The 26,990-nt window shown below is 37.7% G+C and overlaps 1 protein-coding gene across 5 annotated transcripts in view; it reads left to right on the forward strand.

Moving 5' to 3' along the window:
* The window catches only part of CMIP (c-Maf inducing protein), a 275,350-nt gene that overhangs the window by 135,763 nt on the left and 112,597 nt on the right, over positions 1-26,990 (forward strand). For 4 of the 5 annotated variants that reach the window (XM_074209740.1, XM_074209741.1, XM_074209742.1 and 1 more), the window contains exon 2: positions 26,090-26,215. In XM_074209740.1, coding sequence (XP_074065841.1) covers positions 26,090-26,215 — 126 coding nt within the window. Of the gene's footprint in view, positions 1-21,904; positions 22,092-26,089; positions 26,216-26,990 lie in introns of those variants that run through there. The other variant, XM_074209744.1, reaches the window with a different exon arrangement.

The following is a 26,990-nucleotide window of genomic DNA, read 5'->3' on the forward strand; positions in this document are numbered from 1 at the left end:
CCTCTTGCATAGATTTCTTCAATTGTACTGTCATTGTTAATGAAAATAGGCTACTATAGAAGTTCTGGCAGAGAAATTCCATTTTTTGATTATTTGTCGTATTTTGATAATAAATGCTCTTAGATCAATATGCAAGTTTTCTGTAGAATTTTTTTCTTCTAATTTTTATATTTTGTGAGGAGTTACTATTCATAATTTTTCACCATCTTTCTGCATTATTTTTTGAAAGTGAATTTTTAGTCCTTTGTCCTTGATTTGTAGGTCTCACTGCTTGGCAAATGATTCAGGTTGTGCATGTTGAGTTGATTTCTGGGATCTTTGGATCTTTTTATTATGACAATTGATTTATATTGATTAAAATGCTATGGGGAATTATGAAAATCATCTCTGGTGTCTTTTAATCATTTGAAATTTTGAAAATAGTTCAGATTGGAGTTATAATTTTTATTCATTTTTATCTTTTCTTCCAATTTGGTGTTAATTTTGGCTCTACTTTAATTGATAGTCTGCACTCATTGAAGTAAGTGATTTGGAAAAGATTTCTGCATTGGCAACCAGTTGTTTCAAATTGATTTAAGATGTGACCAAGTTCATTTTTGTTGACATTGCCATACCAGCACTTCATGGATCTATAATCTTTAGTGGGAAAACACCTTTCATTGACAGAGATCACATTCCTATGTAATTTGATCCTATGTAATTTTGCCCAAAACTTCATCTCTCTGGAGCCATTTTAGTGATGAGCCTTTTTGAATTAGGTCTTCAGATACTCACAAAACCTTCCTACGACTTGCATGCCATTATAATAGTCTTCAAAGGTTTATTCTGCATCAAGATGGGAGGTTTTAGTAAAATTAGTGGTGACAAGAATTCTTTGTTCTAAAAAATGGCTCTCTACCTCCAATCCCCCAAACTCTCCCTACTGCTCCCTCCTTTTTTCTGTATCATTAAGGTTGTAGAGCACATGGTTGCTCACAGGCGACTGACCCTTCAGGTTTGTCTGATTCTTGCTCCATGGATGAGTAAGGGAAGAGTAGTAAGAAGCAAAGCAGGCACTCACAGATAACACACATTTATGCTTTGGAAAAAGGGGAAAGACTCCCTCTCTACAAACAGACTTGGAGGCATTACTCATGACCACAGAACCCACCTTGGTCAGTGGGACCACAGTGAGGGGAGTGAGTGGGGCTAGGACTTCTGTGAGGCTTATGTTCTGTCAGGAATCTCAGAGGTGCCCTCATTGGTTTCTGGTGCTTCTGAATGGGGGCTTTCACCAAGCCTGGCCTAAGAGCCTCTATCCTCATTAACTTTTTTGAGAGTCCCTCTTTAGAGGCCAATTTTTCCCAAAACCGCCTTTGGGCCCAGCAGTGCCTCATTGTATAGAGTATTGGGAAAGGTGGGGAAAGTACATATGTTTTGGTTCTTGCTACATTTCTTCTGTTTAGTACTGGTTGCAGGTACCTGAATGAGGGGATTCCCAAGGCTGCCAAAACCAGGCACCTGGATGAATTAGATGCTGGCCACCCTTGGAATATGAGGACTCAAGGGCTTCTGGGCAACCATTGTATTTGAGTTTCATTTTCACCATAAAATCTTGAAGTACTCTTTCTCTATGGATAGAAGGAAGACTAGGGAAATATTTTAAGTACTCCAGTCCTATCCTGGGACTAACAGGCCATAAAATTTGGTTTGGAAAATGAAGCCATTTTTGAGTTATGTGAGCTCCAGAAAGGAGCATAAGAAACCGCAAGACAAATTCTCTTTGGAATGACAAGGTTGAGCTCAGTGTGAGTTCTCTCCAAGCAAACTCCAGCTGAAATGCTATTTTCCAATCCAAATAGTCTGCCAGAAAGACTGAGTACTTTACTTTGGGAGTCAGAGACAGGCTAAGAGCAAGAAATCTCAAGTTGTCAATAACTTGTGGCAAAACTTATAGGATGAGTTCCTCTGGGCCTTAGTTTTCCCTCTTGTGGAACAGGAGCAATAATCATAATGATAGCTCACATTTCTAAAGTGCTTTAATATTTTTCAAAGCATTTTCTTCACAACAGCCTTTGAAAGTAAATAGTATAAAGTGGTTTTTTTTTTAATTTCTATTTTACAAATGAGGAAACTAAAGTCTAGAATGGTTAAGTGACTTGCCCAGAGTCACACATCTTGTAAATGTTGAAACTAGGACATGGACTCAGGTCCAATTCTTTTGATTCTAAGACTCTCGATCACAAATTCTTTTCCTCTGTGTTTTTCTTTTTTTTCTTTTCTACAGTTTTTCAGAGTAATATATAGTCTTCTTTTTTGTCTCTGCTTTGGTTATCTATAAGAGCTCCTCTGAGCGTTTGATTAAGGGATGAGAAAGGTGGTGTTGCAGAGTTGAGGTAGAGTTGACTTTTGAAGCTAAAAACGACCTGGTTCAAGTCTTGACTCTGACACATACTGACTCTCTCACAAGTCATTTAACCTCCAAGGAGCTAAGTAATTCTCTAAGTCTAGTTGTAGAGAAAATGCCCACCCGCATGAGTTTTCAAATCAGTGAGATCACAGATCCAGACCCTATTAACCCTAATGAAGTACAAATGAGATATATTTGTTGAAAGTAAAAGGAATATGGTTTAGCCATTGTTTACAGTTCTTTAGCTGCTCTTACCGAGCATAGTCCAAACAAGGGGGGTAGTAGTGGTCAAAATAGATTTATTTTCCAAGGATTCTCTGTCATACCTCTCTGATTCCAGGTGTCATACAAAGAAATATACTATAGTTGTAACTGTCCCAGAACTCTTTTATTGAGAGAGAAGAATCAGCCCATTTCTTCAGGAAGGCAATGAAAATGATTTATACATAATCCACTTCCCTCTCCCCTGAGTTTAGTGGAGATTGCAGAATACATACAGTAATTTTATGTCTGTACCATATGTTATAGGAAACTTTCAGACATGAAAAATAAGGACCTGTGCTATAATTATGCCAGTCATTCTTTTGTATTCCATAGTGTTTAGGCATATTAGTGATCCCTTCCTGGAGGGGTCTGTTCTTTTGCAATAATTGTAGGTTTCAGCTAAGAAAATTGCTGTGTGTGTGTGTGTGTGTGTGTGTGTAGATATGAACCTTTAAGAAAAAAATAGTAAAAATTTATTTTATATTTGTCACTGTTTTCTCACTCTGAAAAGTGAATGATCCATATTCTTTGGGGAAGGTATGTCTAAAAAAGGTCATTACTGTCTCTGTATTGCTTTCTTGATATTCTTTAGCTAGATAAATTAGCTCTTTCTCAACATTGTATAGTTCCTTAACTAAGCTCATCAGGTAAGAGAGAGAAATACTTTACATATAAGTAGTGAAGTGTGGATTCTCCTGAAGTCACAGTTAATGAAGCCAAATTGCATAGGCATAGATCCAGTTAATGGTTTTATATTCTAGTAGAGAAAGACTTTTTTTTCTGCCATCAAGATGAAGCAAAGAATTGAGGTAATCATCCAGATTCCCAGCTTTCTTTGACTTGTTATACCTCTCCCCCCACTCCCCAGAGAATTCAGACAAAAACAATTGTACCTTATTTTTGCTGTGGATCCCCCCCCCCAAAAAAAAGTTAACCCACTTTGGTTTTGGTTAGAGAGACCTTGTGTTATAAAGAAAAACATTGGACTAAGATTGGCCACTGAAATTTTGGATTTGACTTCCCTGAGTAGTTGAGTCAGAGTTTTGCTGGTCTCAGTGGGTTGTTCTTTGATACAAATGCTACAAATTTGCTACAGATCAGGACTTAATTTATTGTTTTGTAGAATATCTAGACTTAAGCAAGTGATGGAGAAAATGTTAATACAGATAAAACTTAGAATTTTGTCCTATGCTCCCCCCCAACTCCCACTCCTTTCCTACCCTCTTTCCCATTTTCCAGAACACAACTAAGCTGAGGTAGATGATCTTTTAAATTCCCTTCTCATTCTGACCTTGAATTCTAGGCTCCCTTTATATTCTGATGTTCTAAGCTTTAATTTCCTTTCCAGCTTTGACATTTTATGTTTCAAATTCCTTTCCAGGTCTAACATTTTATGGTCTCTCAGACCCTTTCTAGCCCCAACATTCTAAGGAACTAAATTGAAGTTAAAACTGTAATAATCGGTCCATTCAACTCCTTGGAGATTTGAACCATTGTTTGTAAAGTCTACATGAAAGGACATTATGAATCAGACAGACCAATATCCCTTTTATCCCATTTAGCCACCCACCTCTCTGTCTGGAGGTATTTCCACATTTGTGTACTAGAAAGAACACTGACTCAATTAGGAGTCCTGGGTTCAGATTCTGACTCTTACCACTTATGAGTTTATGACCTTAAGTAAATCATTTAATCTCACCAATTTTGACCAGGGTCACTTAGATAATATACAGTAGTTGAATGGGAATAAGGATATTTACATTGCTTTTTAAGGTTATTGTAAAGACCAAATGAAATAATGTATATAAGTTACTTTGTGTGACAGTGTGCTGTAGAACAGAAAAATTGTACATGGTATTACAAATCTCTGTTATGAACAGCTTGCTTTTCTATTAAAATATGTAATAAATTCAACATAGAAACTTCAAGAATGTCCTGTTTGTGTTTCCTTCTGGCCTCCCTTCTGTTCTTTGCTGTGCATTTTAAAAGAATGCTTTAATGACCCCCCCTTTTTTGCCATCCCTTTCTTCTGCTTCCCCTTCCTTTTGTATTTTCTAGACCTAAATTCTATATGAAACAAGTATGTTGACCATAGTACAAGCCTTCCTGTATTCATTTCCCCCAAAGGGGGATACCCTCCTATGGTTTGTTTCTTTACACTAGAGACATTGTTAAAAAATAAGGCAAAATTGGATAGGGTCCCAAATGTGAAAGAGGTAGTAACCTGTTCTAGGCATACCTATTTACCCATGAAACCAAACTCTCCATTCATGCTTTCAGCTGAGACAAGACAGGGATTGCTGACTGGGTAGAATGTTTAGAACTTAAAAAAAAAGTTTATTTCGTAAAGGGGGAGAGCTGAGAGATCAAGGCCTAGTTCATAGAAGAGCAAAATTAGGAATTCAGTAATTGTCATTTTTCCCCTTTGACATTTTGAACACATCTGGTTTTCATTGACAGAAGTAAACCTAGAATTGTTATATTACCAATCCATGCAAAAGAGAATTATCATTTTCCCTAGGTGTCCTTGCATAGACTACCCCATACCTTTGGGTCATTACTGGGTGAGTAATATGTCTATTAAAGGTAGACATGGAGTTCTTTTTTTTTTTTTAAGGTTTTTGCAAGGCAAATGGGGTTAAGTAGCTTGCCCAAGGCCACACAGCTAGGTAATTATTTTAGTGTCTGAGACCGGGATTTGAACCCAGGTACTCCTGACTCTAGGGCCGGTGCTTTATCCACTGAGCCACCTAGCCGCCCCAAGACATGGAGTTCTTTATGAATCTGATATGTGGATATCTCTAAGGAGAGGTGAAAAAACTAAGGGGGGGGGGAATAAAAGTAATAACTAGCCTTTACATAAAAACAATTTAAAATTTACAAAGCTCTTTAAAAATGTGTCATTTGATTTTCACTATAGTCCTGGGAGGTAGATGCTATTGTTATCCCCATTTTATAAATGAGAAATCTCAGGGAGAGGATAAATGACTTGCCCAGGGTCACACAGTAATTATCTGAGGTCAGATTTGAATTTGTCTTCTTGACTCTAGGTCCAGCTCTTTAAATTACTCAACCTATCAGCTCCCAGAATAAGATCCACAATATTAACTTTGGAAATCAGTTTTTCTCTGGCCCTTAAAGAAAACTTGGAATTTTCTTTTTAAGAAGAAATCTAGTCTATAAACTGGCAGGCACCAAGTTGCTTTGGCTTATACTATGTTTGACCTTGTCAGTGGGACTAGAGCAGTACTTAGGCTCCCGATGAAGGAATTGTTACTGGGATAGTTCTCTTAAAGTATATTTAGCTCAAGCATGTTTCTGTCAATATTTGGAGTGCATAGCCTTTTTGTTTCAATGATTATTTTCTTAAACAAATATATTTGTGGTGGACAACTCTACTGAGAAGGTTCAGGACCTTGTTTGTTTGAATTTCCCTCCTTGTCCCTTGGACTTCCTCCCCAGAGTGCTGCTACCACACTGGCAAGTTCAGTCCTCCTCCTTCCCCTTGTCCCCAGTGCCCCAGACAAGACAGCAGGGGAAGGCACTGTGTTCTCTGACCTCAAACTCTCACAGCTGTTGGACCAGTTCTTGATAATTTCTATTTTTTGAGGAATCAACATAGATTAAATTTTAAATCCTCTCATAAACTGTGAGCTGATCCTTTCCCAAGAGTCTGTGGGAAAAGTGTGTGTGTGTGTGTGTGTGTGTGTGTGTGTGTGTGTGTGTGTGTTATCTGTCTCTGTCTAGACTCACCCACCTGCCCAGAAAAGGGAGAGACAGATCATATATATTCAGTCTTTAATGAGAAGCCTGTCCACTTCACTGGCTGCCCTATGATACCTATACTCTGGGATATCCCACTACCAAGCTTCCTGCTTCCAGCAATAGGTTTTTTCTTTAGGGACAACTGAGACCTAAAGTACTGAATTCTTTTCTTCTCTGAGTCTTGGCTACTTTGTTCTCTCTATTGTTCCATAGTCCAGAATCATTGACAACATTACATTTAGCCAGTTGATATCAAGGAATCCTCTTTATCCAACTGATCTTGGCAATCACAGGCTTATGGTGTAGTTAAAACTTAGAGATGGTTCAGAAGTGATGAAGTTTCTCTTCAATTCTATTTTCTATTTGCTTCCAGGCCAGTGAGGGTCCTGGCACTAAGCTCTCCTAGATCTGGACAGCTCTTCCATTCCCTTCTTTGGGCATAGTACTCAGCTACAGATTGAAGCCATTTTCCAGGAAATTTCCTTGTGATACCCTGATAGGCTGCTTTTCCTCCTTGGTTCCTGCACCTGAACTTTGCTTTCTCTCTCTTCCTTAAATAACTAAATGCTAGTTGTTATTATTATTATTCTTTCCCACTTAGTGGGATAGATTAGAGAGCTCGCCTTGGAGCCATGATGACCTGTGCTCAGATTCCACCTCTGACACATACTGGCTGTGTGAGCCTTGGCCAAATCACTTAACCCTAACAGTTCAGGCAGTTTACAAAGACTGTTAGATGCAGGGAGGATATCAGATCATATTGGTAGAATGAATTTTCTCATCTCGGAATAAACAAATGAAATGCCTAGGCCAGGTACTCTATGTGCCAAGTCTTGGCTGTCCTGGCTCTGTCCAGGCATTCTTTTAAGGTACTCATCCTCTTCCTCTAAATGCCTGGACTTTGTCTTTTCCTTTGATACTTATTCTATATCTTTAAGGTTAAGTTCAATCTTTCCTGGCTAAGTTTATAGGATTTTTCATTGGAAATGAGGTTCCAGTTTGATTTTTTTTTTTTTTTTTTAGATTTTTCAAGGCAATGGGGCTAAGTGGTTTGCCCAAGGCCACATGGCTAGGTAATTATTAAAAGTGTCTGAGGTCGGATTTGAACCCAGGTACTCCTGACTCCAAGGCCAGTTCTCTATTCACTGCACCACCTAGCTGCCCCCAGTTTGATTTTTACAAAGAAGTTCTTCATTTGAAATTGATTAAAAAAGAAGAAGAAATTGTTTTAGTAGAATCATTGCTCTACTTTTCATTTGTATGCTAGTTAGACTTCATGGGGCAGGATGAGGTCATTTGGGGCTGATGGTTGCTAAAGCTGAGAGACCCTCAACTTAGTAAGTGGAGCCATTCAATGTTCGGGCATATAGATAGTCCTGCATACCCTACTTTTCCCTGAAATATAATAATCATAGCAGAGCATTCTTTCAGCAGTGGTGACCATGTCATTTCCCCTCCCCCCCCCCACTAATGGTTAAATTATGCTTAGATATTTTAAACCATCAACTATCCAGAAAGCTTTAAAGTGCATTTCTGAATTGAGGGATAAAGTCAAAAGTAAATAGTTAGCTTTAGTTTTAAAAAGATTTAAAAATGTCTTACATTTACAAAAAACATATTTATATGTTTCCAAAGAACTTGGAAGTGTTTTCTTCTATATTATCTCATTTCTTTTCCTTCTTTTTTTTAAAATCTGAACTTAACAAAGACCAAATAAAGTGAGCCATTTCTATATACAAAGTAAAACAAAAAGAGATTTTCACATGAAATTTGAAATCTCTCATATGCAGCTTGATTCTTTTTTTTGGTAATAAACCTAAAAGTAACTTTCAAAGCTATCCTCTTGTCTGTGTTTCCTTCTTATCTCTATTGTGTTCTCTACTATGCATTAAAAAAACAACAAAAAACTTCCTTTTTTTATTCTCTTTCTTTGTTATGGAGTTATCCTTACTAACCCCCTTTCAATTTGAACCTCTTTCCCCTCTCCTCCATTGAAATAAAGGAAAACTATCATCTTTGTAACAAATATTCATAGAAAGCAAAATATATTTCTACACTGGTCACGTCCAAAAAATGTATGTTGTCTTAAATACGCTCCGTCTCCATCAGAAGTGGGTAGCATGCTTCATCCTGTCTTTTAGAATCATCATTTGTCATTATGTTGGTTAGATTTCTTTTCTTTAAATAGAGAGTATTCCAGTGGGTTTGCTTACATTATTCTTTAGTTTATATAAGACTTCCCCAGTTTCTCTTTAGCCATCCCTTTTGCCATTTCTTATGGCACAATAAAATTTTATTACATACACACACACACACACACATACACATATCAAAATTTGTTCATCTATTTCCAAATTGATGGGTACTCAATTTTCTAGTTATTGACTGAAAATAAAAAGTTGTTATATTTTTATATATATATGAGCTCTTTTATTCTTTTAATTTCTTTGGGGAGGGGTTAGTTAGGTTGATTAGGCCTAGATGTGTACATTTTAGTAACTCTTGAGGCAAATTGTTTTCCAAACTAGTTGGAACAATATACTGATCTATCACATACCTTTCCACATTTAACCTGTGGGAGGATTTTTTTTAAATTAAAAAAAGCAACCAAACGGTTTCCATATAACCTTCCAACATTTGTCATTTTCCTTTCTTGTCATCATTGTCAATTTGATGAGTATGAGATGGAATCTCAGGGTTTGTTTTTTGTTTTTTTGCAAGGTTTACTGACTTACCCAAGGTCACATAGCTAGTAAGTATCATGTGTCTGAGGCCTGATTTGATCTCAGGTCCTCTTGATTCCAGAACTGGTGCTGTATCCACTGTGCCATCTAACTGCCCCACTTAGCGTTTGTTTTAATTTGCAATTCTCTATTTTTTATTTGGAACATTTTTTTTCTTATATTTATTGATAGTTTGGGTTTCTTCCTTGAAAAATAACAGCTTGTTCATATCCTTTGGTCATTTATCAGTTGTGGAATGACCCTTCTTATAAATTTGAATCAGTTCCTTATATACCTTGTATGAGATTTTATTGTAAAATCTTACTGTAAGGATTTTCCTCAGTTCCCTTCTCACTTTATTTACATTGGATTTATTTGTTCAAAAAGCCTTAAATTTATGTGAAGTTTTTAGTTTTTGCAAGGCAAATGGGGTTAAGTGGCTTGCCCAAGGCCACACAGCTAGGTAATGATTAAGTGTCTGAGACTGGATTTTGAACCCAGGTACTCCTGACTCCAGGGCCGGTGCTTTATCCACTGCGCCACATAGCCGCCCAATCAAAGTTTTTTTTTAAAATTTTCTGTTATCCTTTATAATCCTTGTTTGATGATTACTTCTTTCCTTATCCATGAATGTGAAAGGTTTATTTTTCTTATTCCTTTAATTATTTTATTTATTTTGAGTTTTACAGTTTTCCCCAATCTTACTTCCCTCCCCCTACCCCCCCAGAAAGCAATTTGTCAGTCTTTACATTGTTTCCATGTTGTACATTGATCGAAATTTTCTTATTCTTTTAATTTATTTATGTTGTGTCCTTTTATTTCTAACTGTTACATTCATTTGGCGCTTGAGTTAGTATATGTTGTTTGATGTTGGTCTGTACCTAATTTACTTTCTGAATGTTGAGTCCTTACTCCTTTATATATCTAATTGCTGAGGTCTTTCAGTTTATCAAAAAGTATGCTACCAGGTTTGTGTGTTTCCATATCTTTTGTACTTTATCCATTATACATCAGTATCTTTTTTTTTTAACACATGCCAGAGAGTTTTGATGATTGCTGCTTTGTAGTCTAGTTTGAGATTGGTACTACAAGGTTCCTTTGCTTCTGCTTTTTCCCGCTATTTTCCTTGAGATTCTTGATCTTTTGTTCCAAGTAAATATTGTTGTTTTTTAAAACCCTATAAAATAATCCTTTAATAGTTTGATTGGTTTGGCACTGACTAAGTTACTCTCAGAAATTTAGTCAGTATTGTATTACACTCAGCCTCTGAATTTGGCTTTTAAGTTTTTAGGTTGGGAATGCAAGAGGGAGCATACTGGATTACATCATTTTCATTATTTGAAAGCAGAAGGTTGAGAAACTTATCCACAAGGGACGGCTAGGTGGCGCAGTGGATAAAGCACCGGCCCTGGAGTCAGGAGTACCTGGGTTCAAATCCTGTCTCAGACACTTAGCTGTGTGGCCTTGGGCAAGCCACTTAACCCCATTTGCCTTGTAAAAACCTTAAAAAAAAAGAGAGAGAAAAGAAAAACTTATCCACAGAGACAAGATATTTCTTAAAATACAAATTTATCAAGAAGTCTTTGTGTAAGGGAACAAAGTATATAATTTTTTCAACTGTAACTACAAAAGCTATAGAAACACTATCCCAGTGGATTTTTTTTATTGACTCACTAAAAAGGAAGAGGGCATGATAACAAATCATAATTCAGTAAAGGCATTTCTATGACAAATCAAAATACTTGTTGGAAAAGTCCAGAAGTAGAAAGATGAAAGGCCTTGATGATGGATAAAATCATTAGAGGCCAGTTAGGGGTGGGAGGAACAGGTAACAATGACCTTCCATTAGAAAATACATTTGAGAGGCAGGACTCCAGTTCCTAGGAGGACTGGAGAAAGTTGGGATGAGAGCAGGGTCCCCTTCCAGAGTAACTTAAGAATACATTGGGAACTGATACTGGGACCAAAGGTCTGAGGAAGTAGAATATCACTAGGGTTTAATTGCAAAAAATCCTACTAGGATTACAAAGATAAGGAAGTAGCAGAACCAGGATTCAAATCCTGATGTTTTTATTTTTAATTTAGTGATTTGACTCCTTTTTATAAGCCTACTAGGTTTATATAATCCTTTTAGGCTTTTTCTGCCTATCCCTAGGTCCCACAACTCTCTCAACTCACCTCAGAGTCATCTCTGCTTCTGTGTGTTATAAGACAATTGATTAATGAAATGAATTTGGAAAACTTGCCCAAGAATTTACTTCTTGCCACTAGTAGCTGTTCAGAACTCTTCTTGGAGGGAATATTTCAGGCCTCCTAAACAAGTTTATTCATAATGTTTTTCTATGTGAAAATTCCTTATTTTATAGCTAGGTGGTGCAGTGGATGTGAACTGGGCCTGGAATCAGTAAGATTGAATTCAAATCTGGTCTAGCACATTTATAAGCTATGTGACCCTGGGAAATTCATCGAATCTTTGTTTGACTCAGTTTACTTCTCTATATGGACCAGCCAGATAGTGTAGTGGGTAGAGCACTAGTCCTGGAGTCAGGAGGACCTGAGTTCAAATCCAGACTCAGATATTTGACACTTTCTAGCTGTGCAACCTTGGGTAAGTCTCTTAACCCTCACTGTCTGGCATCCAGGACCATCTCCAGTTATCCTGATCCATATTTTGCCTCTGGACTGTGATCATATCCAATTCATGTGCTTGTCATGGATTTACCTCCCTGATGTCATGATTTTTTTCAAGAATGAAGGACAAGTATCATTATCATCATTATCTGTAAAATAGAAACAGTAATATCTCTACCTCCTGGTTATTGTGAGAATAAAATGAGATAATATCTGTAAAGTGATTAGCACAGAGCCTGGCCCAACATAGATATTATATAAATGTTGATGGGAATGGTGGAGATGGTGAGTGCAGTGTTGACTGCACCATCTTTAAACTAGACAATGCTTTTCCCTAAATTAGAGATTGATTAGCTTCTTGGTCATGTGGTAGAAATGGCATTAAAGTTAGAGCCCTGTTAGAGCTGGAATGAGCCTTAAAGACCTTCTGGGGGACTCCCTCAATTATAGAGCAGGAAACCGAGAAACCTGTGATTTGTTTTCAGAGATTACATGTCAGAGCCAGAATTTGAACTAGGTTTTCTAATTCCACACCAGCATTTTTTAGGTCACACAGTCTTCCTTCTCCTTCTTTGGACAATGGAAGTACTTCCAGGGTCTTCTTCACAGAATTGTAAGGGACAGATGACTCCATGTGTAGGCTCTATTCTGTCATTATCATAGAGGTATCTATTATCCTTATTTCTTCAATTGTCTCTACTAGCCCTTTCATGAACATTCTAAGGTTGTGTGGAACAGGATTCAAGCACTATTCTACTACTTTGTCACTAATGCTCTGTTCTGTTTAGTTCATGCAAATCTGTTAAGAACAGCAGAAAGCTATCAGCAGCATTCGTTGATTGATTTTAGTCTTTTGATTCATTAGACAGGAGGCAAAGGAGCCAGAAGTGGGCCCTGTAAAGCCCCAGTATTGATTTCTGGTTGTTAATGCTGCTTTTGGAGCCTGTATCAAAACATGAAGGCTTAAGTAATGTTCCTGACAAACACAATTCCAGTCCTAAGGAGTGACAGACAAAACTGCCTCCCAGTCCCCCTTCTTTTCCACTTTTATTCAAATAATACAGGAGAAATAGTGAATTGAAAGAAGACAGAGGCAGTGGGATTTGGGGGAAGGTTCATTGCTTTTAGAGTCAGAGACCATCATTAAGTTCTGATGCTTGTTATCGACTGGTTGTAAACCATGTAATCTCAGTTCCATATTGTAAACTGTGGGTAATAATATTTTCACCACCTGCTTCCTAGATATTTTATAAGGAAAGTACTTTTTGAGTTACTTTGTTTTTATTCTTATTTTGCTCTTATTTTAGCTAACAGGACACAATTCCTCATTTCAACTAAGGCACCTAGAAATAGTCTTTAAGCTGATCATTGCCATATTAATAGGATCATAGATTTGAAGTCATAAGGGACTTTTGGGATCATCTAATCCAATTCTTTGATTTTATAAATGAGAAAACTGAGGCACGGTCACAAACAAGGTAACCCAGAGAACAATGCAGAGCAATAGTAGAACCAAAATTTGAACCTAGATCTTATTTCAAATCCAATATTCTTTCTTCTGTTCTACCCAGTCAGTATTAATTATACAGAACTGAACACTATCTGTCAGCCATTTACCAGTTTAAAAATATTCAATGCAGCTGGTCAGTTCAGTCAGGTGCTCAGGATAGAACTGCTAGTCTACTGATTTGGGTTATGGAGGGGTGGTGGAACAGGATGAATATTTTCTGGTAAAACTTCCAGGAGCTAGATTAAACTTTTTGTATCAGGGTACTTGTTAACACGTTTACAACATAGTTGAAGTTAGCTAACCCTTGTTATGTGGCACAGAATCTAGGGACCCTTATACTCCAATGTTTATAGATAGTTCTTCTAGTGACTCAGCGATAGTAATATCTTCTCTCTGTAGTTATCTCCATTTTATTTTGTATATCTCTCATTTGCTTCTTGTCTTTCCCTTTAGACTGTGAGTTCTTGGGGCTAGGGACTGTTTTTTGCCTTTATATGCTTTTTATATGTGTGTGTTTAACACAGTGACTGACACCTTGAAGGCATTTAAATGCCTGATGACTTAATTTGAGTTTTCTTGTTAGGGGATTATGTTTCTATACCTTTTTGGTATGCCAGGCATTGGAATTCACTTAATCTTAAAGGGACTTTTTATAATCTAGATTTCTGTGAAAATCACTGCTTCTCTTTTAATGTAATCATATAGTTATTAGTTCACAGGACACAGAGATGGAAGGATGCTTCTCATCCTCTTAGCTTGTATTCAACGCTTGCAAACACATGGGAATATGAGAGTTTCCTTCAGATAAAGAACAATACTGTGCCGTGAACAAAAATGGTCTGAGAAATACTGCTGAGATTATGTATTCTAGCTTTCATTTTCCAGGTGAGGGAAGAGAAAGAAAGAGACTTATCCATATTCACAAAGGTAGTAAGTAGCAGAACCAAGATTTAACTTCAGACACCTAACTTCAAATCTTTCTCTTAAACTGCCTTGCCTGTGGGCTGGAGACAACTAAACAGATGGTTTAATATTGGATCATGGAGATCCTGGGAACAATTGGAGTTTTTGGAATATGGAGTTGATATGGTCAACCTAGATTTTAGGATGAGATTTGATCAACCCGGGCACTTCTGCCCATATCCTAAGAGAAATCTGGGTGGAACTATGAGAAGTAGGCCCAGGCCCAAGGAGGAGGAGTCCATGATTCAGAAACTCAAGACTGCTTCCCCTTGAAAATAAACCCTGAAGAGATGGAGGTTAGGCATAAGGGACAGAGATTTGTGAATCTTGGTCTTACTACATTCCATCTAAGCCTAAGTGGTTTTTAAATGGTATTTTTGGTATTATCTTCTATGTTTCAAGACTCTAAAAGATTGGGGTGAGGGGAGTAGTAGTATAGTGAACTGTTGGTTCAGTATAAACCAACTTTCTGCATGGCAACAACATTAAGAAAGCCAAAATGTTTAGAACAAGGAAGGTGATGATACTTACGTCCTCTACTCTGATTAGATTATATCTGTAGTATTGTATTCAGTTCTTGTTGCCATATTTTGTGTTAGATATTAATAAAGGTTCATATACTTTGATACCAAACTATAAGAGGATGAGTTAAGAGAATAAAGGATTGCTGAGACTAGAGAAGTGTAGAATAGAGAGGTATATGGCAGTGATTTTTATAAAGGGATGTAATATGGAAGAGAGAGAAGACTTTTTGCTTGAGCCCATAAGACAAAACTAGGAGCATTGGTTCCAAAACAGACTGGATTTCCAAACCTTATACAGTCATTTAATTTCAAATATCCTGTGATTTCATCAGTTGTGGTCGCTTTCTATTGACGCAGATCCCAACCCTTCTACGTGGTTTCCTGAGTTTCTGTGGCCAAATAATTTATCCCTTGGTGGCATATCCTTTGCTGAAGAGTCTCTTCCCATTTAACTAGTCTGAACCTCAAATGACAGGCCATGGCTTATAGTATTCAAAGTTTTTACAGCATTGTAGGACTTGTTAAAACTTGTATTATGTTGGCATAGTCTTTGAGAATTCATGTACCAGATGAGGCTCTGAAAGATGAATTTGTTCAACCAATTAATAAATATTCGTCAACTACTTATATGTGCCAGTGATTTTCTTTTTTATTTTTTTGTGGGATTTTCCTAGAAATTTTGTTTGTGAGAGAGCTTGAAAAGTATTTCTGACAGATTGATCTTTAGTGGGACAGGAGGAGGAGGTTCAGCCTAGCTTAAATGGGAAGCATTCTCTGTAATGAATTTTCCAAATGTCCATATCAGGTTAGGGGGATTAGTGATGAATTGTTGATTCTCATGTCTTCTAAGGGCAGAAAAAGTAATACTATGGATTACATGTTATGACATCTCCAACATAAATAAGATGTGAACTGTTACAGATTTAACCTGGTTCAAGGACAAGTGGGTAGACTGGATTGTGCTTTCCAAGAGGGGAAATTTTTTGACCTAGGCAGAAATGTTACTATCACAGAATCCCAGAATTATAACTGAAAGGGATCTCATAGGCTATCTCTATGACCCTGTGGGTTTGAGGGGCATGCTCTTCTTGGGTGACTGTAGCTTGAGTGCATGCTGCCTGAGGCACAGGAAAACTAGAGATAAAAATCATCCTGAGACAGTCAAATCAGTTAACAAAAAATCAAGACAACAGGGAAAGGTTTTTTGGTTTTTTAGTGTACTTCTTATGTAGAGAGAGTTTTATCAAACTTTGTAATGGGGCTTAAACCAACCTTTCTGTCCTGCCCTACTTTCTGCTATCTAACATTCTGCCGATTATAATCCCCTTTCCTTTGTGAGATGCATAGAGGGCATTGACAATGAGTCTCCTTGGATGTCAGGAATCAAGAGCAGGTAGACCAGGCTGTGCCAGGGCGAGCTTTAGGGTGACATATGGAGGGGAGGAAGCCTTTGCTGAGAAGCGGCATGAGCCCTTGAGGATTCAGCCCTGACTCTATTCCCAGGTTGTTTCCCCCTCTGACCTAGCTCAGATCCTGACTCACCAGATTACTTTTCCATCCCCCCCCCCCCCCCAGCTGTTTTCTCATCTGGAGTTGCTTCAGCTCCTTCAGCCTTAACAACCACAGCTGCAAACATTTTAATGCTTACTATATTAGCCTGGCTTGAGCTAAAAGCTGGATAAGATCTGGAGCCAGAGACCCCTGAGTTCAAATCCAGTCTCAGATACTTCCTAGCATGTGACTGTGGACAAGTCATTTAACCAATATCAGTCTAAATTCCCTCCTTTGTAAAGTGAAGATAATAATAGCTTTATCTACAAAGGTGGCTGTGAGGATCATAAGTGCTGGACAGATAGTAGGCACTTAATAAAAGCTTTTTTTCTTCCTGCTCCTTGGTCCCCTTCTTTGCTAAAGAGATTGGATGATTCTTTTCTGCTAGCTTGATTTGTCTGAGAAGATTTTTAGCCAGTCTTCCCTTGCCAGCCACCTCTTGGGCAGGCCAAGGCTGGGGCAGGCCAAGACTGGGCCAGGCAGGGCCAGTTATCCCCCTGGTAACTATTTCTTCTTAGTTAACTTCCTTGAATAGAGAGATTAAATCCAGGCCTGTTACAGTTAACAGGCTTGTAATAATAGCAGACTCTGTTGCCCCAATTATTTCCTCCTGAAGATTTGGCTGGGTGTGTGTGTGTGTGTGTGCATGTATATACAACACATGTGTATTTTTTTCCCTCTCCACAAGTCCTGTACTTAGCCTCTAAAGTAAGTGTGGATCTTGGTTGAAAAAGCTTCCTTCATTTGAGGGTTGAATGTCTGCCTCTTTACCTCCTTCCTTCCTGTCTCTCTTGGAAATGAGGCAGGAGAGGCTGAGTACATGATGATTTGAGTAAGAAAACTTGACCCTTCCTATGAGCTGCTGACGTCATGATTCATGCTTCTCTTTTGGGAAGTTTCCCATGGAAACAAGTGGGCCGAGTTTGGCTTGATGGAGCCTGCTCACCGGAAAGTCAGGAGAGAGAATATAAGGGCCTCAAAACTTGGGTGTTTGTATTCTGGGAAGTCAGGGATGTCCTTGTGGGAGGTAATCTTTTATTGGGTAGACTAACTTCATCATTCTCCATCCTTTCCCCTAAGAACTTTGGGAAGAATCTTGACCCAGAATTAGGAAGTGTCTGCCCTAATTGTGACTTTGCCACTAATTCATCATGGAAAAATCATTTTCCTCTTTGGCCTCAGTTTCTCCATCATTAACAAGTATGGATTAGATGATTTTTTTTTCTGACTCTTCTAAAGCTGATAAAACACGATCCTAAAACTTTTAAAAAGATATACTAAGGGGAAGCGAGGTGGCGCTGGAGTCAGGAAATTTGATCATTATTTGCTATGTGTCCTTGGACAAGTCACTTAAACCTATTGCTGTTACATGCATGATTCTTTGCCTAGGTGAGTGAGGGGAAAGAGCAATTACGCTGCTGTTTGTTATTTGTGATATCCCTGTTTTTAACTTTGATTTCAGGTTTGATGGTCCTGCTCCTTGGTTATATGGTAATTCAAATGAGCAAATAAGAAGATTCCATTAGCAAGGGTTTATTCTATGCTATAGGATAGTTATGGTGATGGATCAGTCAATCAGGAGGCATTTATTAAGTGCCTACTATGTTTCAAGCATCATGTTAGGCTTTGAGGATACAAATAGAAAGAATGAAACAATCCCTGTTCTCCAGGAGTGCTTTATGAAAAGGAGGGAGTGAACATTTTCATTTCGGGTACCAACTACTCTCTGAAGATGAATAAAGGTCTTTAACTGGGTCTCTAAGACTCCTAGGGGAGTTAAAAGGGAGGATCTCTGGGATGATGCTAGTGATTTTTCAAATTATGGTGACCTTGTGTTTCAGCCTCCCTGCAGCTCACCAATTCGCCAGTCTTCCTGTTCATACTTGGCTATTATGATATTCACTAAAGACTCTGGGGCATCCTAACTTGTGATAAGTCCCAGTCAGTAAGCATGACTATCCAACCTTGACCATCCAGATCACATATAGATTTGACTTCAGAGTGGGGTAAGAATGTGAACTGAGATTAAGAAAGGAGATGGTGTGGTGTCCAACTGAGCTCCTTCTCAGAAAGTAGAGCTCACCCAGCAGTTGTGCTCTTCATTAATCACTGTCCAAGGGATGGTGGAGAAGGAAGAGCTCTTGGATTGGAGGATGCTTATTTCTATCTTTAACAATCCAGAAACCTTTATTAAATGTTCGTTGTATGCATATAGCATTGTACTTTTGCCCCTACCTTCAAGAGCTTATAAGTTTAGTAAGAGCTAATATAGAGGGGCGGCTAGGTGGCACAGAGGATAAGGCACCGGCCCTGGAGTCAGGAGTACCTGGGTTCAAATCCGGCCTCAGACACTTAATAATTACCTAGCTGTGCGGCCTTGGGCAAGCCACTTAACCCCATTTGCCTTGCAAAAAACCTAAAAAAAAAGAGCTAATATAGAAACATGGATAGCTTTAATATTGAATATTAAGACAAGTGTACTAGAGAGGTACAAATAAAGTACATGTTAGGTTTTTTTTAGGTTTTTTGCAAGGCAAATGGGGTTAAGTGGCTTGCCCAAGGCCGCACAGCTAGGTAATTATTAAGTGTCTGAGGCCGGATTTGAACCCAGGTACTCCTGACTCCAGGGCCGGTGCCTTATCCTCTGTGCCACCTAGCCACCCCATATATGTTATGTTTTAAAGGGAAGATTGTTACCAATTAGGGGAATCAGATCTGACTTTCTGGAGGAGGTGACATTTGAATCGAGCTTTCAAAGACTTAGGAATGACTCTGAGGAGAGAAGACATTCTAGGCCTAGGACATTCTAGGAGGAGTGAGCAATAGAAGTAGAAATGTGTAAGGCAAAGTTAGGTTTAGCTGGAGCATAGAGTTCTTAGAGGGGGAAATATGAGATAAGATGAGAAATGGAAATGATTGAATTGAAAGAGTTCCAAGGTCTCTTACTTCTCAAAAGTCAATGATTCTATGATCCTATGGGAGAACATTCTCTGGTACAGGATTTGATTCATCTTCTGAAGTCCCTGGGCCTTATCTCATCACTTCTTCAGAAGGGGAAAGAGCTGGGTTTCTTTTTTATACTTTATCTCAGAAAGTCATATGCTTCCTAGTATTACTGGTCTGTCTCTCTGAGAATAGGGAAAGGAAGGAGAATTAGAGACTTTATGGCAGTAGAGAAGGAGGTTTCACTGCCACCATGTAAGAGTAGGCAGGGGTGGGAGATGGAGAGGTGAAGAGGCAGGTCATGTTTATAGCCTTAGCAGGGCAAGCAAGTATCTGAAAGAGTTCAATATTGATTGATTGATAGTGGGATGATCAAAGAGATAGCTCCCTCATTTTTCCCTCCAGATGTGACTCAGTTTTAATCAGTTTAAGTTATGCAAACCTCAGCAATGGTGAGCTGAAGATGGCAATTAGGCTTCAGTAGGATTTGGACCCTCATAAGCCTTCTTTTCTCCTCCTTCAGACCAGAACAGTGTTACAATGTAATCTATTGCTTTCAGGAGGCCCAGGAATTCTCTTAAATTTAAACTGGGGAACTGCCACTTCCTCTCTTGCCTTATGACCCTTTTTAGTCAAATTCTTCTTTAAATGTTTTAAAAATACCTCTATTTTCACTTCTTTCCATTCCTTTATCAAGAGGGACTTAGTGAATATTTATTAAATTCATTAAAGCAATTATTCACTGAAATTTTATTAAATATAACTTTATTAAATGTTGAAATCTCTGTTTTATGTCTCATCTTCAAGATTCCCAGACTTGGTGGCTATCACTGGCCTTGCTCTACAGCACTTGTCATCAAAAATGTATTTAGGTTTTCCAGGCTCCATAAGCAATAAACCTGGCTACTTTATCCATATAAGGAATTGATGTGACCATTAACCATATCTCCCCCCCCAACACACACATGACATACATATATATGTCCTACCACATCCTGGGCTAGGGTTATAAAACCATTTTTTACTGACAATCAAAATGGAAAAATGAAATATAACTCTTAAAGTATCACCCAAGGGACCTCAAGTCTCTACCATAACTTTCTTTTGCTCACTATCAGATTCTCTTTCAACTTTGCTATATCTGCCCTATTTTCTGTACCAAGGAGAATGCTCTTCAGTCTGGGAAAGTTTAGACAAAAATGGTTATTGGAAGGAAATCAGAATCCAAGAGTAATAAAGGGAAAGTATAGAAGATCTGTTAAATTGAAATTAAATTCAAAAATGCTAGCCAATCAATCAATCAGCACACATTTATTAAGGGCCTACTATGTACTTGGCACAAGGAATATAAAGACAAGGATTAAGACATACCTATTAAGGAGTTTACATTCTATTAGAGGAGACAATATGAACATTCATAAGTATTACAGAATAATATTTCAGCAAGGGGGCTTAGCTGCCACTGTAAGGAGTAGAGAAAATTTTTTAAATTTAATTTTATTTATTTAAGGCAGTAGGGTTAAGAGTGACTCGCCCAAGGTCACATAGCTAGGCAATTAAGTATCTGGGGTCGAATTTGAACTGAGGTCCTTCTGACTCCAAGGGAAGTGAGCTATCCACTGCCCCACCCAGCTGCCCCAATGAGGAGAGAAATTTTGAGATGTGGTGTAGAGTATTACAGGTATGGAAAGGTGTGGAAATGAGAAAATGAGTGCTATCTGTGAAAAACAAAGAGCCATTCTGACTAGACTGTACAGTACAGGAAGAAGAGTAAGCTAAAAAAAAAATCAGATTATGAAATTTTAAGTGCTAAACAGGAATTTGTATCTTATCTTAGAAGTAATAGGGAGCTCTATTGAGTTGAAGAGTGACATAATCAGATCATTGCTTAAGGAAAATCACTTTACTATGTGCAACTATGTGAGTCCAGAGAAACTTGGGTCCAGAAGATCATATAGGAGGCCATTGAAACATACTAGGCAAAAATCGGTGAGGGACTGAACTAAGATAGTGACTGTCTCAGGGGAAGGAAGGAAGTAAATTTGAGAGACCATACAGAAGTAGAAATGGCAGGATTTAGCAACTGTTTGGCTATGTTGAATGAGGAATAGTGAGGTTTTAGAATAAAAATGATATTTTAAACTTGGAAGACTAGAAGAATGGTAACACTTTCCACACAAATAGGAAAATTTGGAAGAGGGGTAGGTTTTGAGGAAAAGACAATAAGCTCTGTTTTGAACATGTTAAGTTTGAGATTTTTCCAACTAGATATTTAGCTTGATATATCCAGTCTGGATAAGCAGAACTGAGTACTGGAGAAGAGAATAAGTCATCTGCATAGAGATTATAATAATATCTATGAGGGCTGAAGAAATCACCAAGAGAACAAGTGCAGAAAAAGAAGAGGAAAAGGTCCTGAACAGATCCTTTGAGAACACCCACCCTTGGGGAACCTGTGTGTTAAACTTAATCCATAAAGGACACTTCGAAGTCAGTCAGGTAGGAGAAAGTAGGGTCATGAAAATAAAGTAAGGAAGGAAATACAAGCAAGCATTATTTAGTACCAGGCTAACCCCTTTAAGAGTATTATCTCATTTGATCCTCACAAACCTTGCAAGAAACTTTTTTTTTTTTTTTTTTTTTTTTTACATTTTACAGTTGAGAAAGCTGAGGTAAACTGGGGTTGAGTAACTTGCCCAGGGCTACAAAGCTAGTGTCTGTGATCAAATATGAACTCAGGTCTTCTTGATTTTAGGACCCTGTGCCCACTACTTTAATCCAATATGTCACCTTGATTGAAGATGTAAGAAGAGTATCCATGAAGCAAGGTTAGTCAACAGTGTCAGATGATTCATAGAAGTCAAGAAAGATGAAGACTGAGAAAAGGCTATCTTATTTGGCAAATAAGAGAGCCTTTGCAAACTTTATTTTCTTTGTTGTTTTTAAATTTTATTTTATTTTTAATGAAAATCTCTTTTCTCTCCTTCCTACTTACTCTCTCCCATTGAAAAAAAAATTAAAAATAAAATCCTCAGAACAAAAATCTCCATGCTTAATGTAAACAAATTCCCTCATATTCAAAAATATGTTCATATATTTCATTATGCATTCTAAATTCATCACCTTGCTTTCAGGAGGTGAATTGCATGCTTCTGCATTGGTCTTCTGTTATTGTAGTTGGTTATTAATCTACGTTCTTAAGTCTTTCAAAATTTTTTGTCTTAACAGTGTTGTTATGATTGTGTAAACTGTTCTCCTGCTTCTGCTCACTTCACACTATATCAGTTCATACATGTCTTTGCAGATTTCTTTAAAACTGCCCCTTTCATCATATTTTTGTAATACAGTATTATTCCATTGCATTAATATATCATAATTTGTTCAGTCAACTGAAGTCCATCTTCTTAGTTTATCACCAAAAAACCCAGCTATAAATATATATATATATCTATATATATATATATATATATATTATACACACACACACACACACACACACACACACACACACACACACATATATATTTGCATTTGGATTCTTTTCTTCTTTCTGTGATTTCTTTAGAGTACTGACTTAGACATAGCATTGCTAGGTCAGAGGGTATCATCCACTATTTAGTAACTTTTTTTGGACAGTTCCAAATTGCTTTCCTGAATGTCTGGATCAATTCACAGCTCCATATGCACAGTACATGGGGGTTTTTCTGTAACCCCTCCAACATTTATCATTTTTCTTTCTGGTAACTGTTATAATAGGATGTGTGGGAGGTATAATCTTACAATTGCTTTAATTTGTATTTCTCTAATTATTAATATTTATGAACTTTTTTCACATGGCTATGGATTTGCTGCTAATTTTGGAGAGAGTAGTTATAGCTGAGTGTTGTGGTTGGAAGCCATATTGTAAAAGAGTTGAAATGTAAAGGAGAGGAAGTAGAGGCAGTTTTTCCTTGGAGTTTGGTTGAAAAAGGGAGGAGAGATAAAATAGCTTGAGGAATTAGTAGGCTCTAATGGAGGCTGTTGTTTTTAAAGGAGAGGAGATGTGAATGTTTCTAGAGAAGAGGGAAGGAACCAGTAGATAAGGAAAAGTTGAAGACTGGAAAGGGAGAAGATTGAGAAAGGAGTCTGGTAAAGAAGATGGATAAGTATTGGCATAAAAACTGCATGAAAAGAGTTTGAACTTTTGGGAAAAAGATGACCTTCATCTGAGATTGCAGTAATAGAAAGAATGGGGAGCATAAGGTATGCAGATTTTTGAGATCTATAAGAGGATTGAAGAGGCAGCTTCTCTCAAGTAAACTAAGAGGTAATTTCCTTGACTGAGAAAGGGAAGGTTTGGTAGTAAGGGAGGTTTGGGGAAAGAAGAGAAAGTTTGGATAGCTTCTGTAGCGAATGAGATAGGGAGTCAATTATGGAAGAATAAAAGGATTGCTTTGCAGCTGTGAGGGCCCAATTGAGATTAATGAACATAAATTTGTTAACTATCCAATCAGCAGAGTTGTGTGACTTTAGTTCAGTTCAACAGCAGTTGAAAAGGAGAAAAGAAGGCAGTTGATGAGAGTATCCTAGATCTATGACTTAGTTAGGAATGTGCAGCAAAAGACAAGGTGGGTTAAGGATTGAAGGAGAGATTACAGCATGGAATTGAATTAGTTTACTGTTGGGTTGAGATTGGGAAGGGAGGATGAACAACATCCCAGGGTACTAAACAGATTTGCAAATGACTGATTTGCAGGAAGGAAGAAAGGGGATATTTCAAACTATAAAGTTAATTTGATGTCCTATCTTGATATAATTTCAGATGATATTATTATTATTATTATTATTATTATTATTATTATTATTATTATTATTGGTTTTTGCAGGGCAGTGTAGTTAAGTGACTTGCCCAAGGTCACACAGCTAGGTAATTATTAAGTGTCTGAGTCTGTATTTGAACTCAGGTCCTCTTGACTCCAGGACTGGTGCTCTATCCACCTAGCCACCCCCAGATTATATTATTAAAAGATGTGCAAGCTCTTAAAAAAGGGAAGAGGTGATCATTAATTGGCAACATGAATTCACTAAAAAAAGTCATGCTAGATTAAAAAAAAACCCCAACCCCAACAGACTAGAAGATAACTAGTTTATCTTTTGTTTTCAATCAGTCTTTAGTACTTCAAAAGTGGTGAGAAGGTATCCTAGTTAATTTTGTTCAATATATGTCAAGAGTGCAATATGACAGCTGCATCTAGAGAAAGCTAAATAGAAGCTTCAATGTTTTCTTTTTCTGATTAGATCACATCTGTAATATTATGTTTAGTTCTGATAATCATCTTAAGGGTACATATCAATGAACTGGAGCATGTCCAGAGAAACATGACAGAACAAGGAGGAGACTTTGAAGGCTGTTCCATTAAATGGATTACAAGAAATGGAGGCACTTAATTTAGATAAAGGAAGTTATAAAGGACAGATTAAGGGCATATTGAAGACGTAGTATTCTTGGAATTGACAAAGTCATCTTTCACCATATATTAAGAGATTCAAGAAAAGAATCTAATGAAGAATTGATCTCTTCATCAAATGACTGAGATTGGGTAAGACAGAGTATAGTTATAGCACAGATGATGATCTAGAAAAATATTAAGGGATGGAAGAACTAAAGATCATGGTGAAGATGGTGAGAAGAATAGATTTAAGAGTAGTATGGTACAGGGAGAGATGGAATGATAAAAGATTACTAAGTAATGGAATTTCAGAGTTCTTAAACATGATAGTGGAATGAGTGGTGGCAGAATCAAGGCTATGACCATCTTTTGTGTATAGCTGAGGTAGAGTAGGGTGGTAGGCTGTGAGAATTGATTGGATTGAAAAACTTAATCTTATAGGTACTTGAAGAAACATCTACATGCATGTTGAAGACCTCTAATAAGAAGACAGGACTTAGGGTGGAAAGGGATATTAATCCAGGAACTGAACTCTTTGGGAAAGGGGGGGTGGATGAGAGTGAGAGAACATCTACCCAGAGGTCAAGATGTGAATGAATTTTTGCCATCTACACTAGAAAATCCGTTAACACAAAATTCAGGGACTTTGGATTAGACTGGAATTCTTAATTTGCCCATCCAGTTATGGAGGAACATGATCAGACAACTTCCCTTATGAAACCTGATATATGCCATAACTGGCCAATAGGAATATTTTGGGGATAGAAGCATGTAGGATGACAAAGCTGCAGTGAAAAACCTACCTCTCTTGGGAGACACATTACTATTTTCTCTGGTTTAAACCCCCTTGACCCTGACTTTGTCCTAAGACTCCTTTCTCCCCTAGGTATAATAATTTGCATTCAGTTTGTAGTTTACCTATTTGCTTTTGGCAGGTGATTTTGTTGTATTTGTAGATCCATTGACTCTTATTCTTCTACTGGACAATTAGCTCCCTAGGACCAAGGACAGTATTTAATATTTCTTTCTCTAGCTTTTGTCATCGGAGTACTAGTATTGCTTACATTCCACAGTGAGTGGAGCACTCATTGGATTCTGTGTTCTAACTGACTTCTTTCTGTGATAGTAGAAAAAAAAAGGCTTCTGTTGAGAGAGTGGATTTGGTTTGGGATCCTTCTTTCTCCAACAAAAATGTAATCATTGTGTATTGTGCTCTCCAATGTAGGCACTGTCAAATAGATCAGAGTTTTGGTTCTTTTTAGGACTTAAATTTTGCTCATTAGAGCTACTTACTTGATGTATCCCAAGGGGAGGTGTTGCTATTGGACCCTCAGGATTGAGATCTAGTGTTGTCTCCATTTTTGAAACTAATATAAGTGTTTTCTGTTTCCTTACAGCCCACTGGGTACATGGAAAACTCTGTTTCCTACAGTGCTATTGAAGATGTTCAGCTGCTATCCTGGGAGAATGCCCCAAAGTACTGTTTACAGCTCACAATTCCTGGGGGCACAGTCTTACTGCAGGTACATACAATAAACAAACATGAACCAGCATTTTTTCCTCCCTCTCTTAGCTTCCCTTGGAGGGGGTTGGGTGACTTGGGTTGAGATCAAGTAACTGGAGATTTGTATTTTCTGTCTGCTTGTTCTTTTCCCCCAGAGAGAGGAAAGGTGTTAGTTAGATGGTTCCCACCTCCATCATAACAATAGCACACACACTAGAATTCTGTTCTAATTGGCATGGTCAGTAACAATATGTGTGTGTAAGGGTGTTGGGTGGGGATAAATAGGAGTGTCCTTTAAATAGAAGGAAGAATGTCCTCAGTTTTTCTTCAAGAAAATAGAGGGTTAGGTTTCCTTGAACATACTAGACCTGCTGTGAAAACTTCCTTATCTGCCCTTTGCTCCCTAAATCCCTATTCAAAGGCAAGGCCTAGATTAAATGGGGCCAAGCCCCAGCCTGGAATTAAGACATGGTTGACTCTATATTAACTCACTGAATGACTGATTTTGAACAAAATTCCTTTCCTAAATGGACTTCATATTCCTTTTCTGTAAATGAGGGAATCCAAGAGATAACCCCTAGATTTGGGGTTAGAGAATCTGAATTTAAATCCTAGTTCTTATCTCTTAACTTCTTATATGACCTTGGGGGACAAATTACCATGTTCCCTGGTTTAAACCCCCTTGATCCTGACTTTGTCTTAAGACTCCTTTCTCCCTAGGTATAATTTACATTCAGTTTGTAGTTTACCTACTTGCTTTTGGCAGGTGACTTTGTTGTATTTGTAGATCCATT

Source organism: Macrotis lagotis, chromosome 1 (genome assembly GCF_037893015.1).
Source record: "Macrotis lagotis isolate mMagLag1 chromosome 1, bilby.v1.9.chrom.fasta, whole genome shotgun sequence".
NCBI lineage: Eukaryota > Metazoa > Chordata > Mammalia > Peramelemorphia > Peramelidae > Macrotis > Macrotis lagotis.